Here is a 14389-nt window from a genome sequence, read left to right as displayed (position 1 = left end):
GTGTCTCTTAGCGGAGCTGAGGCCAGTCAGGACCTGTAACAGTGAGAGTTAAATCAATAGCAAAGCAGCACTTGGCATCTGAATGTGTCCCCTGAGCTGAGGACTGGTAGCAAACATTGCCCCTGTGTGTTTCTGAGCAAGTAGAGCACCTACACTCTCGTGGGACTGTCCCTGACCGTGGCTCACAGGCTGGAGGCTTGGCCAGACAGCAATCTCCAAGGGCTTGTGCCCTGGGGCTTCTCGCTGACTTAGCACTCACCCTTGGCCTTTTCGGAGGCTTTCCAGGGCTAAGACTGCTATCCTGTGCCTACCTCCCCACAGGCAGCCCAAGGAGTGTGGTTCCAGGAAGGACAGGATGATAGGGGCCCTTTGGTCAGGGATGGAGCCACAGGGCTTTTCTTTCTGGGAGAAACCAGCACTGAAAACCTTTTAGCTATGCAACTTTGAAGCAAATTGCTCTTGGGGAGAACCTGACTGCTTTGAAGGAACCTTCCTGCAGATGTTTGGAAAGGACAAGTTAAGCTGTGAATTCTTAATATACATTATTTGGGGAGGGATATTTCTTACCCCGCCCAGCTCTCTCATTTATATAACCTGCCTGGCTCCTGTTGGCATTAGCTCTCTCCAGCCCCAACCAAAGCCTGCTTTGCCACGGGGATGGAGTTCCTGGAATAAAGCCGTATGAGGCCCATCACTCCTGAGCCACCGAAGCAGAGATGAAGCTTTATGGCCACTTCTGATTTTCTCTCTGGGTGGCTCCTTTCACTTTCTGATAAAATGAACTCTCTGGCTCTTGCTTTCTCTCTCCCCAGCTTGCTTCAGAGGGAGCAGAATGTATAATGCCTGCTTTCCTACATCTTTACCCTGAGCTGAATGGCTCAGTCCTGTGCACAGAGCTGCAGCAAGTGCCACCAGGGCCAGACCTTGAGTCACCAAAGCTGCCGGCTCTTCTACCACGTCTCCTTCCATCCCCAACCTCCCTTCCTGTGGTCTTGTCCGAGCGCTCATCCACGCCGTCTTGACCTGGCACTTGGCTGATAGCCAGACTCTCCTGGCTCCGTCACCACCAGGCTAACCTTCCTAAATCCGGGTTTGGCCAAGTTACAGCCCTGCTCAGGCACCTTTGATGGGACGCCCTTACCTAATGTCCCGGCTCTCAATCTGACATTTTCAAACCTTCCCCAGCTGAACTCCAACTTCTTTCTAGATATTGCTCACTCCCCCTGCCCCTGTGGGCCTGCCTGCTGCTACCAAACCAGTTGTCCTGCACATCCTCAGCATCTTGCCTTTGCCCACAGCATTCTCCCTCTCCGGACTACCTCCCTCTTGCTGAGCGTTGAAATTGTCCACCCTTCATGCCCGTCTTGACTCCTTCCTCCCGGATGGCCCCTTGCTGGCCCCTTGCTCGTAGGACCACTCCTCCAGCTGGAGCCTGCAGCCTGTGTTCTTTCCTGGCTCTCATCCCAGCCCATTTTGGTTCCCAGGCTCCTCTCTACATTTCTGAGCCAAGAAGGTCCTCTCTGGAAAGTCCAAGATGTTGCCTGGAATAGGATGTCCATGTAGACTTGAGTGATTCTTGTCTCTTTGGATAAATTCTCCTTAAGGAATACTACCAGCTCGCTACCTTTTCCAGGGGACCTGCCTCCAAAGTGAGGTGTCTGTTGTCACGGATGGTATGTGTCAAAGCACTCACCACACAGTTTACCTGCCTGAAGGGCAATACATTATAGAAGAATGCCTGATGAGCTTGGAAGGGGGGCTTAGAACCTTGATGCACTTAACTTCATTCACTTAACTTTCTTGCAACTGCTGATTCTGAACACACCAGGCTATAATGTGAGGACCTGCATGCCTGTTCCTTTTCCCCATTACATCGTGGGCTTGGGAGACACAGCTGGTGTCTTCCTTGTTCTCTATCTCCGGTGCCTGGCACATAGTAGATGTTCAACACACATTTGTCGAACAAAAAAAAAAAAAAAAAAAAAAAAAAAGCCAGGGATGCCCCCTCCCTGCATATTTAGTATTTGAAATTCCCCCAAAGGAGTCATTATTCTTCTAAATTTCCTCACCCACTTCCTGGGCCCTGCAAGTTGCCCCATGCTCCAAGCTCTGGAAATCCCCTTCTCTCCCTCACCCTGTCATCTCTAAGTGTCTGGCCCAAGTGTGGAGCTTCCTGTCTTTTGGCTAGGGTAGGGAGCCCACACCCAGACACGTACATCTGCCCTCAGACTTGCTTACAAACCCCAGCTGGAAGGAAGAACCCTTCCAGGGTCTGGGCATGGCTCCAGGCTGACAGACGCACTTTGCCCACCAAGCACTCCTGCCTCCCCCTCCTCCCTGTTGTGGTTTCTGGGGATGCCGCACTTTGCCAGGGTGCACACGGCCACGTAGGCGAGGGTGAGAGAAGAGAGATTTCCAAGTGCACACTTCATCTACGGATCCCTCCTATGCCCGTGGATATAAAATCAGCAGTTTCAAAAAGTCTCCTTCCCCAAGGTCAGAAGGAGGGGTTTCTGGGGTGTTAACAAGGTTCATTGCTCGACCTGGATAATGGTTACAGGATATTTGCCTCATAATAATTCATTAAGCCATGCCTTTACATTTTATATGCTTTTTTGAATGTGTGCTGTATTTCACAATAAAAAAGACACACACACAAAAGAAAGTTCTCCCCCTCCGCCCAGTGCTCCACTCCCAAGCCCTTGATCCAATCGATCCCTGTTTAACCAGAGCCTGTCTTCATCCAGCCCCTGCCGGAGAAGGAGCTTCTTGTCCTCAAGGAATTTCCTGGAGGAAGCAAAATAACTGGAGCAAGAAAAAAGACACGAACTCCGGCTCTGAATTATATCTGGAAAATAGGCCATGCTGTCATTATTTGGAAGAGTCCAGAGGTCAGGGGGTTGGTGGGGCTCAAACTGGATCTGAAAATATGGGTGGGATTTAGGTAAGTGGAGAGAAGCAGAGGAGGGCCTTTTAGCCAAGAGAATGGCGTGATCATAAGCTGTTAGGTGCCGGGGGGGCGGGGGGGGGGGAGCGCGACAGTGCCTGTGTGACTTAGTCGGATGAGGGTCCGACTCTTGATTTCCTGTTGGGTCATAGTCTCACGGTTCTTGAGTTCGAGCTCTGAGTTGGGCTCCATGCTGCTGGCATAGAGCCTGCTTGGGATCTTCTCTTTCCCTCTCTCTCTGCACCGCCCCCCCCATCTCTCTCTCTCTCTCTCTCTCTCTCTCTCTCTCTCTCAAAAATCAATAAATAAACTAAAAAAAAAAAAAAAAAAAAAAGCTGTTAGGTGAGACTGAGCCTGATGTGTTGGCCAGGAGTGGGCAATGAAGAGACCCTGGTGCTGAATAGTTCATGAGAGTCAGACTGGCTTGAAGAGTCTTAGATGCTGCCCCCAGCCCCAAACATGGGCAAGGTGGACACCATTGCAAGCCTGCGTCACTGAGCCCTCAGCAAGAGCAGACATGTGCGTTTCACATTTCTTGGTTCGTTTTGTGCTTTTGCTCAAGCCACAGGCCCATGTGGGCTCATAATCCCCATCCCAGACAGACTGGAAGTTCTATCTGCCAGACACATTACACGGCACCGCATTCTTGCAGAGATGCTTGCTCAATCCCTGATTTTAGCCCTGCTACCCCACCCTGCAGCTGCTGTTAAATCCAGCCTGATAAGCTGTTTAGAGGTAGGAGTACAGGCGGAGGCAGGCACTCAGCATGGCAGGTTCAGGGACGGTCGTGTGTGCCAGTGTGTGAGGTGACTTCACACACCCCCTGCCCAAGAGCCCTGGAATTCAGGACTTCACCCAGCATCACCAAGGATGTGGCTCGTCACCTGAGACAATGGACAAGGGGGCCACACGGTCTTGGGAGGTTCCCAAGCGCCAGGCAGGGCTACCAAGCTTCATACAAGGAGGCAATACTCGGGTGTGGTTCGACTTACTTTAGGGAGCAGAAGTCACATCAGTCCTAAGTACTCTACATACACAAAGAGCGATCATGACAGGCACGAAGCCTAAAGCAGAGAAGAGCTAATAATGGCAGTAGTAACAATGATAGCGCCTGCCAAGCACGAAGATAAACCCTGCACCTAGCATTAAGCTAACCATCCCCTTCTTCTGTTTGATCCTCACGATGATCCTATGATGTAGACGCTATTGCTATTTCTATTAGACAGATGAGGAAACTGAGGCTTTGAGGTGTGAGCCGCTTTCCCAAAGTCATGGAAGTGGTCAACGCAGAACTAGGATCTGAATTCCAGAAGTTCGACTCTAGCACCTACGCTGTGGAAGCCGGTGATGCCCACTTAAGCCCTGTTTGGTCCTGGAAAGGACGTCCTCCTCACAGACTAGAGCAGAGCCCAGCAGCCCCTGTGGTGGGGGTGGCACCCTAAAGACCGACTGGTAAGTTTTGCTTACTCCGGTTTCTTATTCAACAACCTTTGGATTTGGCTTCCCATGTGACTCGCATACAGAGAAAGAGGTTGCGATCTGCCAACTTGACAGCTGTATTTTTCATTAGTCAATTAACAAGCTGGCTGCCTGGGTTCACACACATATCTGTGTCTGCGGGCTTGGATAAAGTGAGCCCACCCCAGAGCCGAAGCCCACCATGTGCCAACTTAATTGCGATTCCGAGGGTGCGAGGGTAGCCCCCAGCCTGGCCTGTGTGCCAAGGAAATCCCTCTTGGCGTCCTTTTGGCAGGCTTGGCCAGCTTTCCCCAGTGACAGCCTGGCTCTTTGGATTCGAGTTGCCTGGTCGGACCGCGAGGGTCCTTTGCAGAAAGAAGGAAGCAACAGTGCCAGGTTCCAGGGAGCGTTCCAAGTTCCACATTCCGTGCACAGACTCCCGGCGCCAGAGCAGAGGCTGACCCTTGGCAGGACGCTGGTAAGGGTTCGTCTGGTACATTTTCCCCTCCACGACATAACCTGGGGCTTCCTGGATCTCCCGCTCTCTGCTTTCAATCCCAAAGCTGGTGACCAAGCAAGATTACCCAGGAAGACTTAAAAAAATCACTTCATTGCCTTATTTAGGAGCAGAGAATGTTTTGCTCTGTTTACAAAAGTGCAGTTTTTAAAAAATCACATCCTGAAATAACAGGACACTTTCTTAGACTTTGAACCAAAGTAAGTTTTGGTCTTCGTCACAAACATTGGGTTGTTTTACCACCAAACTTGGTGAGTGGTGCATCTTTCTGGGGCAGCAGTCCAATTTTTTTTAATTTTTGAATTGTGGTAAAATACACAGAATATGAAATCTACCCTCTTAATACATTTTTAAGTGTACAGTACAGTATTATTAACTGTATCTACATTGTGACACAGATCTCTAGAACGTTTTCATCTTGACTGAAACTCTACACCCATTTGCCCATTTTCCCTAACCCCAGCCCCTAACAACCACCATTCTACTTTCTGCTTCTGACTTTGACCACTTTAGATACCTCATGTAAATAGAATTATGCAGTATTTTTCCTTCTGTGCTTGACTTATTTCACTCAGCAAAGTATCCTCAAGATTCATCCATGTTGTAACATATCATAGGATTTTCTTTTTTTTTTTTAATTTTTAAATGCTTATTTATTTATTTTTGAGAGAGAGAGAGAGAGAGAGAGAGAGAGAGAGAGAGAAAGAGAGAGACATAGAGAGCAATCAGGGGAGGGGGCAGAGAGAGAGGGAGACAGAATCCTGAGCAGACTCCGTACCAGCAGCACAGAACCTGATGCGGGGCTCGAATCCACGAACTGGGAGATCATGACCTGAGCCAAAACCAAGAGTCGGATGCTTAACCAACTGAGCCCCCAGGCGCCCCACTTTTTTTTTTTTTAAGGTTGAATAATATTCCATTCTAGGTATATACCACATTTTCTTTATCCATTCATTGGTGGTGGAAGCACATTTAGATTGTTTCCATATCTTGGCTGTTGTGAATAGTGTTGCAATGAACATGGGAATGCTAATATCTCTTCAAGATCCTGATTTTAATTCTGGGTAAATACCCAGAAGTGGGATTGCTGAATCATACGGTAGTCCTGTTTTAATTGTTTGAAGAAACTCCATGCTATTTTTCATAGCTGCTACACCATTTTACATTCCCACCAATAGTGCACAAAAGTTCTAATCTCTCCACATCTTTGCCAGCACTTGTTATGTTCTTTTTTCTTTTCTTTTTCTTTCTTCCTTCCTTTATCCCTCCCTCCCTTCTTTCCTTTCTTCCTCCTGCCCTCCCTCACTCTCTTTCTTTCTCTTTCTCCCTTTCTCTTTTTCTCTCTTTCTCTTTCTTTCTTTCTTTCTTTCTTTCTTTCTTTCTTTCTTTCTCTCTTGATAATGGCCATCCTAACAGGTATAAGATAATATCTCATTCTGGTTTTTATTTGCAGTTCCCTAATGTTAGTGATACTGAGCATTTTTCACATACCTTCTGGGCATTTGTATGTCTACTTTGGAGAAATGTCTAATCCTTTGCTCATTAACTTGTTTCTTTTTTGTTTGTTCTTCGTTATTGAGTGGTAGGAGTTTCTTATATATTTTGGATATTAACCCCTTATCAGTTATATGGTTTGCAAATATTTTCTCCTATTCCATAGGTTGCCGTATTGTTTTCCTTTGCTGTGCGTATTTTGAGTTTGATGTAGTCCCATTTGTCTATTTTGCTTTTATTGTCTGTTGCCTTGGTGTCATGCCAAGAAATCATTGCCAAGACCAATATTATGAAGATTTTCTCCTATGTTTTATTCTGGGAGTTTTGTACTTTTAGGTCTTATGTTTAAGTCTTTAATACATTTTTAGTTGATTTTTGTGTATAGTGTAAGATAAAGGTCCAATTTTATTCTTTTGCATGTGGATATCCAGTTTCCCTAGCATCATTTGTCAAAGAGACTGTCCTTTCCCTGTTGTGTGGTATTGACACCTTTGTCAGAGATCATGTATGATATATGTGTAGGTTTATTTCTAGGCCCTGTATTCTGCTCCATTGGTCTATATTTGTGTCTTTATGCCAGTACCATACTGTTTTAATTACTGTAGGTTTGTAATATGTTTTGAGTAAGGCCCCTGACTTTGTTCTCTTTCAAGATTATTTGGCTATTCAGGGTCCTTTGTGGTTCCATATGAATTTTAGAATTTTTTTTCTTTCTTCAAAAAAATGTCATTGGGACTCTCGTAGAGATTGTATTGAATTTGTAGATGGCTTTGGTTAGTATGAACATCTTGATATTAAGTCTTCTAATCCATGAACATAGGATGTCTTTACATTTATCCGTGTCTTAATTTAGTTTCTTTCAGCAGTGTTTTGTAGTTTTTAGTGTACAAGCATTTGGTGTCCTTGGTTAAGTTCATTCCTAGTATTTTGTTCTTTTCTGATGATATTTTAAATGGGATTCTTTTCTTTTCTCTTTCTTTCTTTCTTTCTTTCTTTCTTTCTTTCTTTCTTCCTTTTTGTTTTTTAGTAGTAGAAATAATAATAGCACTTATTGTGTTCCAAGGCATTGTTCTAAGCACTTTACATACATTATCAACTGGCTTCATCTTTTTTTTCTTCCAATATGTAACACAGTGTTATACTAGTTTCAGATGTACAATATAACGAATCATCAACAATTCTATACATGTCTCAATGCTCATTACTCTTAATCCCCTTTATCTATTTCACCCACACCCCACCAACTTCCCCTCTAGCAAGGACCAGTTTGTTTTCTGTATTTAAGCGTCTGGATTTTTGTCTATCTCTCTTTTTTTCCCTGTTTATTCATTTGTTTTATTTCTTAAGTTCCACATATGAATGAAATCACATGGTATTTGTCTGTCTCTGACTGATTTATTTCTCTTAGCATTATACTGAATTGTTGCCTTAATTTCCTTTTTGCATTATTCATTGTTAGTGTATAGAAACTGATTTTTGTATGTTGATTTTATATCCTGCAAACTTGCTGAATTATTTTATTCCAACAGTTTTTTTGTGGAATCACGGGGGTTTTCTAGATACAAGATTATGTCATCTGAGATCATTTTACCTCTTTTTTTCTGATCTGGAAACCTTTTATTTTTTTCTCTTGTCTAATTGCTTATAGCTAAGACTTCCAATAGTATGTTGAACAAAAGTGGCAAGAGTTAGTATCCTTGTTTTGTTCCTGACCTTAGAGGAAAGACTTAGATCTTTCTTACAGGAAAGACTTAGATCTTTTGGTTTTTCACTATTGAGTATGAAATTGGCTGTGGGCTTTTCATATATGGCCTGTATTAAATTGAGGTAATTTCCTTCTATTCCTAGTTTTTGAGTGTTTTTATCATTAAAGGATGCTGAATTTTGTTAAATGTTTTTCTGAATCTATTAGAATGATCATGTGATTTTGTCCTTCATTCTGTTAATGCGGTGTATCACATTGATAGATTTTTGTATGTTGAACCATCTTTGCACTGTGGGGATAAATACCACTTGGTTATGGTGTATGATTCTTTTAATGTTCTGTTGAATTGGGTTTGCTAGTATTTGTTGAGGATTTTGCATCTATGTTCATTGGAATACTGGCCTGTAGTTGTCTTTTCTTGGAGTGTCTGGCTTTGGTATGAGGTTAGTACCAGCCTCGTAAATGACTTTGGAAGTGTTCCCCATTCTTCAGTTTTTTGGAAGGGTTTGAGAAGGATTAGCATTAATCTTTAAATTTTAGGTAGAATTCTCCAGTGAAGCCCATCTGGTCCTGGGCTTTTGTTTTTTGAAAGGCTTTTGATTACTGATTCGATCCCCTTACTATATAGATATGTTCAGGTTTTCAGTTTCTTCATAATTCAGTCTTGGTGAGTTGTATATTTCCAAGAATTTATCTATTTCTTCTAGTTTCTTCAGTTTGTCAGTGTATAACTGTTTATAGTAGTCTCTTATAATCCTTTTTTATTTCTGTATTTCGGTGACTGCATTAGTACTCCTTTTTCATTTTGATTTTGAGTCTTCTCTGTTTGTTTGCTTTTTAGTCCATCTAAAGGTTTGTCAATTTTGTTCATCTTTTCAAAAACCAACTTTTAGTTTTATTGCTTTATTTCCTTTATTTTGCTAATTCTGGGCTTAGTTTGTTCTTTTTCTAGATCCTTGAGGTATAGAATTAGACTGTTTGACTATCTTTTTTAAAATTTTTAAAAAATGTTTATCTTTGAGAGAGAGGGTGAGTGGGGGAGAGGCAGAGAGAGAGGGAGACACAGGATCTGAAGCAGGCTCCAGGCTCTGAGCTGTCAGCACAGAGCAGATGCAGGGCTCTAGCTCACAGACCATGAGATCACGACTTGAGCCAAAGTCAGACGCTTAACCCACTGAGCCACCCAGGTGCCCCTTGACTATTTTTTTTTTTTTAATGTAGGCATTTACTGCTATAAACTTCCCTCTTAGTACTGCTTTTGTTGCATACCATAAATTTTGATATATTGTATTTTAATTTTTATCTCAAGATATTTTCTAATTCCCCTTTGGATTCTTCTTTGACCCATGGGTTGTTTAAGAGTGTGTTGTTTAATTTCTCTATGTTTGTGAATTTCCCAATTTTCCTTCTGCTATTGATTTCTAGTTTCATTCCATCATGGTTAGAAAAGATACTTGATATGATTTCAATATTCTTAAATTTTTTAAGACTTGTTTTATGACCTAACATGATCTATGCTGAAAAATGTGCCATGTGTGCTTGAGAAGAAAGTGGATTCTGCTGTTATTGGGTAGACTGTTCTGTGTATGTCTATATGTCTGTTAGGACCATTTGGTCTATATTTTTGTTCCAAGCCCTCTGTTTCCTTGTTGATCTTCTGTCTGGATATTCTACCCATTAATAAAATGGGGTATTAAAATCTCCTAATATTATTGTGTTGCTGTCTATTACTCCCTTCACTTCTGACAACTTTCGCTTCATATATTTGGGTGCTCTGATATTGGGTGCATATATCTATATTTATAATTATTATATCTTCCTAGTAAAATTATCTTTTACCACTATAAAATATCCTTCTTTGTCCCTTGTAACAGTTTTTGACTTAAAATCTATTTTATATGACCTAAGTATGGCCACTCCTGCTCTCTTTTGGTTACTATTGGCACAGAATATCTCCTTCCATTCTTTTGTTTTCATCCTATGTGTGTCCTTAAATCTAAAGTGAGTATCTTATAGACAGCATATATCTGAATCTTTAAAAAAAATTTTTTTAAATGTTTATTTATTTTTGAGAGAGAGAGAGAGTGAACAAGAGAGGAGCAGAGAGAGAGAGAGAGAGAGAGAGAGAGAGAGACAGAATCCAAAGCAGGCTCCAGGCTCTAGCTGTCAGCACAGAGCCCGATGTGGGGCTTGAACCCACAAACCATGAGATCATGACCTGAGCTGGAGTCAGATGCTTAACCAACTGAGCCACCCAGGTGCCCCTTGAATCCTTTTTTAAAAGAAGGTTACCTATTCAGCCACTCTAGGGAGTTTACTCCATTTACATTTAAAGTAATGACTGATAGGGAAGAACATGCTATTGCCATTTTGTTCATTGTTTTCTATATGTCTTGTAGCTTTTTTGCTCCTCTTCCTCTCCTGCTGCCTTCCTTTTTGTTGACTGGTTTTAGTGATGTGTCTTGATTCCTTTCTCATTTTCATTTGTGACCATGGATGTCCATTTCTTTTTTCCAACATTGGGGGTGTTTCTTCAAATAAGTTTTCTGTCACTGGAACTCCCATATTGCATATATTGATTCAGTTATCAATATCCCATATGTCCCTTAGGCTTTCTTAAACTGTTTTTTTTTTAATGTGTATCTCTGACTGGATAATTTCAAATGACCTGTCTTTGAATTTGTTGGTTTATTCTTCTCTAAATTAAGATTGTTGTTGAACTCCTATAGTGAATTTTTCAATTCAGTTACATTCTTTAGCTCCAAAATTTGTTTGGTTCTTTTAAATATTTTCTATCTCTTTGTTGCTAGTCTTATTCTGTTCATGTATCTTTTTTCTGAGCTCATTAAGCATCCCAGGAAGGCTTTTTAAGATGTAGATTGTCAGACCCTATTGATAGAGATTCTAATTCAGTAGTCTGTAGTGGGGCCTAGAAATCTGTTTTTCTGAAAGTTTCCCTATGTGATTCAAATGTACACTTCCAGTGAAAAGACTACCCCCAACCCCTCCCACTCCCAGTTCTCTCCAAGATGTCATCATCTGTCTACTAGTATTCTGCCTTTTTGTATTAGTTGAGGGATCTTGAAACCCTTCTGCCTCTAGACAGCCTTCCTGGATTGAATCCCGTCTGACAGTGATTTTCTTATACTTCTCCCCAGCCCATTCCAGACCAAAATGGACATACACTTCCCATTTCTGTGTTAATTTGGCATTTCATCCCTTCAACTTGCTATCTGAGTCTTAAGCCATCACTGTCTAAAAATCTTCTGGACTAAGCGTACCCTAATTTTCTAATCATTTGATGATGCAAAAGTGTTGAGTGTAGCAGAGGTAGAACTCTGGGAACCCGTGTTCACATCTCTTTTCTTATAGGGTATGATCTTGGACAGGTTGCTTTTCCTTCCTGGGTCTCAGTTCCCTCATCTGTGAAATGAACAGTGATAGATGATCTTCGCAATCCTTCCTTTTGGATTCTGACTCTCTCCTTCCTTCCCTTATGCACTCCATAGCTAAGGAAGTGAAACTCCAAGGTCATTCCTGAAACACAGTCCTAAATCAAAGGAACCAGAGGGACTGCCGGTTCTCCCTCTGCCTCCCTTTCCAGGAACAACCATGGCTTTGAGTGATGTCGATGTGCAGAAGCAGATTAAGCACATGATGGCTTTCATTGAGCAGGAAGCCAATGAGAAGGCCGAAGAAATAGATGCCAAGTCTGAGGAAGAGTTCAACATTGAGAAAGGACGTCTTGTGCAAACCCAACGACTGAAGATTATGGAGTATTACGAGAAGAAGGAGAAGCAGATAGAGCAGCAGAAGAAGATCCAGATGTCTACCATGAGGAATCAGGCAAGGCTGAAAGTCCTGAGAGCCCGAGATGACCTCATCTCAGAGTTGCTGAGTGATGCGAAGCTGAGACTTAGTGGGATTGTGGCAGATCCAGCAATCTACCAGGGGCTGCTGGATAAGCTAGTGCTTCAGGGTCTGCTCCGACTGCTGGAGCCCGTGGCGATTGTACGCTGCAGGCCACAGGACCTCCTCCTGGTGGAGGCTGCAGTGCAAAAAGCCATCCCTGAATACATGATGGTCTCCCAAAAATGTGTGGAAGTCCAAGTGGATCAAGAGGTGCACCTGGCTACCAATGCAGCTGGAGGAGTGGAGGTCTACAGCAGCAATCAGAGAATAAAGGTTTCGAATACCCTAGAAAGCCGACTGGATCTCTTAGCCCAGCAAAAGATGCCTGATATACGAAAGGCTTTGTTTGGAGCCAATGCCAACAGAAAGTTTTTTATATAAGCCTCTGAGAAGGGAAACTCATGTTGAATTGTCCAGCCATAAAAGCCTAAGTTATTAGGGCAAAGGAAACTAGTAATGTTTCCTCCTCTTTGCTGCTTTGATAGGATTCTATCTACTTTCACGAAATAGCCTTTGAATGGCTAAAGGCATTGTATTTTGGAATAAAACCTGAAAACGCTTAGAAATCTACTTCTGGTTTATCCACACATACCACATCTTCTGGTCAATTCAACAGTCTAGATGGAAGGGAGTGAAGACATCTGCTCTTTAGCTTGTCCTTCAGATGAGATGGGCATGATATTAATGGCTTGTGGGTCTGAGTGCTCTAAAGATTGTTAATATTATCTGAAGTGTGTTTTCCTTCTTTTCCTTCAGCTTTCTGTGCTTCTGTAATTTAATGGGATTTAGAGAGCTTTCTCGTGTGTACAGGGTGTATGAGCAGCATAGTTACACATGGTTCCATGAACAGAAGAGCCCGGCACTCAGGGTTTAGTGCTCTGTAGCCAAGGCCTTGAAATTCTTAGTTTTATCTTTGAAGGTGTGTATTGCAAGTGAAACCTGATGGGTCTTCGGAGCCCGTGCCAGGGGCTTGGAGCCTTGGCTCATGCCTGGTACCGGCTACTGAAGCCTACCCTCCTCCCTGGATGGGTTCTTGACCACTCACTTCCCAGCTTGCTGGTGCCCTGAGACCCAGCCTCCCCCTCCCTCACCCAGTGAACAGTGCTGCTTTCTGCCTTTGGTGAGGGCTGGTGTGGGCCGGTGTGCATGCAGGGAGGGTCAACAGTGTGTGCATGTTCTGTAAAATCTTAGAGGTGGGCATGATGGTTGCCATTTCTGCCCCAGAATGGCAGATCCATGGCACATTCAGCAAGTGAGTTGGTGAGGGTGAGTCTCTTGCCCACCAGATGCTAAGCACATCCGGGTGTGGAGGTTTAAAGACCCTGGGATTCACCTGTCTGCTGTGGGTTGGGTTGGCCAGTCCACTGTAATGGGAGATGTCTGGCTTAACCTCCCTGACTCCAGCCAGGACATAGCACGTGGATCTGGGGGCTGATGGGAAGATGGACCCAGCAGCTGTCAAGCTTGCTGGGCCAGAGTCTCAGATTGGGAACTTCAGGAGCTTTGAGGGGCTGCACTTGCCCCGGAAAGTCTTCCAGTATCTGATGGAATTCTCCATCACACAGCTCAGTGCCTGCGGGGGACTTAGGCTCAGCTCTTTGGCCGGCTTGACATATCTTCCAGGAGAAACCAAGAAACACAGATTGTATATGTTGGTGATTCTCCATACACATATTATGCAATATAAAGATAAATGATAAAATTCATGTTAATGATTTAAAATGTTAATATTTATTGGGGCGCCTGGGTGGCTCACTTGGTCTGTTGGATTTCTGACTTCGGCTCAGGTCATGATCTCATGTCTGTGAGTTCAAGCCCTGAGTCAGGCTCTGTGCTGACAGCTCGGAGCCTGGAGCTGGCTTCAGATTCTATGTGTCTCTCTCTCTCTGCCCCACCCCACCCTCATGCTCTGTCTCTCTCTCTCTGTCTCTCTGTCTCTCTCTCTCAAAATAAGTAAACATTAAAAAAGTAAAATGTTAATATTTGTTTACTTAGCCATTAAATAGCAAATAAATACCATGACAAGTCAAAAGAGAGACTACAGAAGAAAAAGCTTTGTATTTTAGGACCTTTAATTGTACTTTTTGAACAAAGGGTGTTTTCATTTTGCATTGGGCCCTGTAAATTATGTTGCTAGTTCTGCACAGGTTTATTGATTTACAGTCTAATCTATGCCCAAGTGTGGTTTATGTATTAACATAAAAATTTTTTGAAGAAAAGAAGCCCCAAGCAGCTCTGCCAAGGACAGAATTCGGCTTATGTGGTCAGGAACAGAAATGTTTGGAATCTCAAACACAAAGTAGCAGACATTATTAGGAAACAGGGGTGTCTCACGGAGCCTGGGGATAGGAATGTC

General features: G+C 43.2%; 1 protein-coding gene across 2 annotated transcripts; it reads left to right on the top strand.

The window, feature by feature from the left end:
- Nucleotides 1–4712: 4712 nt before the first annotated feature.
- Nucleotides 4713–12599, top strand: ATP6V1E2 (ATPase H+ transporting V1 subunit E2). 2 transcript variants are annotated; one of them, XM_042981321.1, is made up of 2 exons: nt 4713–4883; nt 11726–12599. In XM_042981321.1, exon 2 carries the CDS (start codon nt 11734–11736, stop codon nt 12412–12414), a length of 681 nt encoding a protein of 226 aa, XP_042837255.1. In that variant the 5' UTR covers nt 4713–4883; nt 11726–11733; the 3' UTR covers nt 12415–12599. The 2 variants fall into 2 exon arrangements, with proteins under 2 accessions (XP_042837255.1, XP_007097924.1); XM_007097862.3 differs by having other exon boundaries at nt 4723–4883; nt 11631–12599.
- The last annotated feature ends 1790 nt before the right edge of the window (nt 12600–14389 follow it).

This window comes from Panthera tigris, chromosome A3 (assembly GCF_018350195.1).
Source record: "Panthera tigris isolate Pti1 chromosome A3, P.tigris_Pti1_mat1.1, whole genome shotgun sequence".
In the NCBI taxonomy this organism is placed as follows: domain Eukaryota; kingdom Metazoa; phylum Chordata; class Mammalia; order Carnivora; family Felidae; genus Panthera; species Panthera tigris.
This window is presented reverse-complemented; position numbering and strand designations above follow the sequence as displayed.

Bases quoted from the DNA above. Each gene is read 5' to 3' on its own strand.
- ATP6V1E2 (XM_042981321.1), top strand. From the start codon at position 11,734: ATGGCTTTGAGTGATGTCGATGTGCAGAAGCAGATTAAGCACATGATG.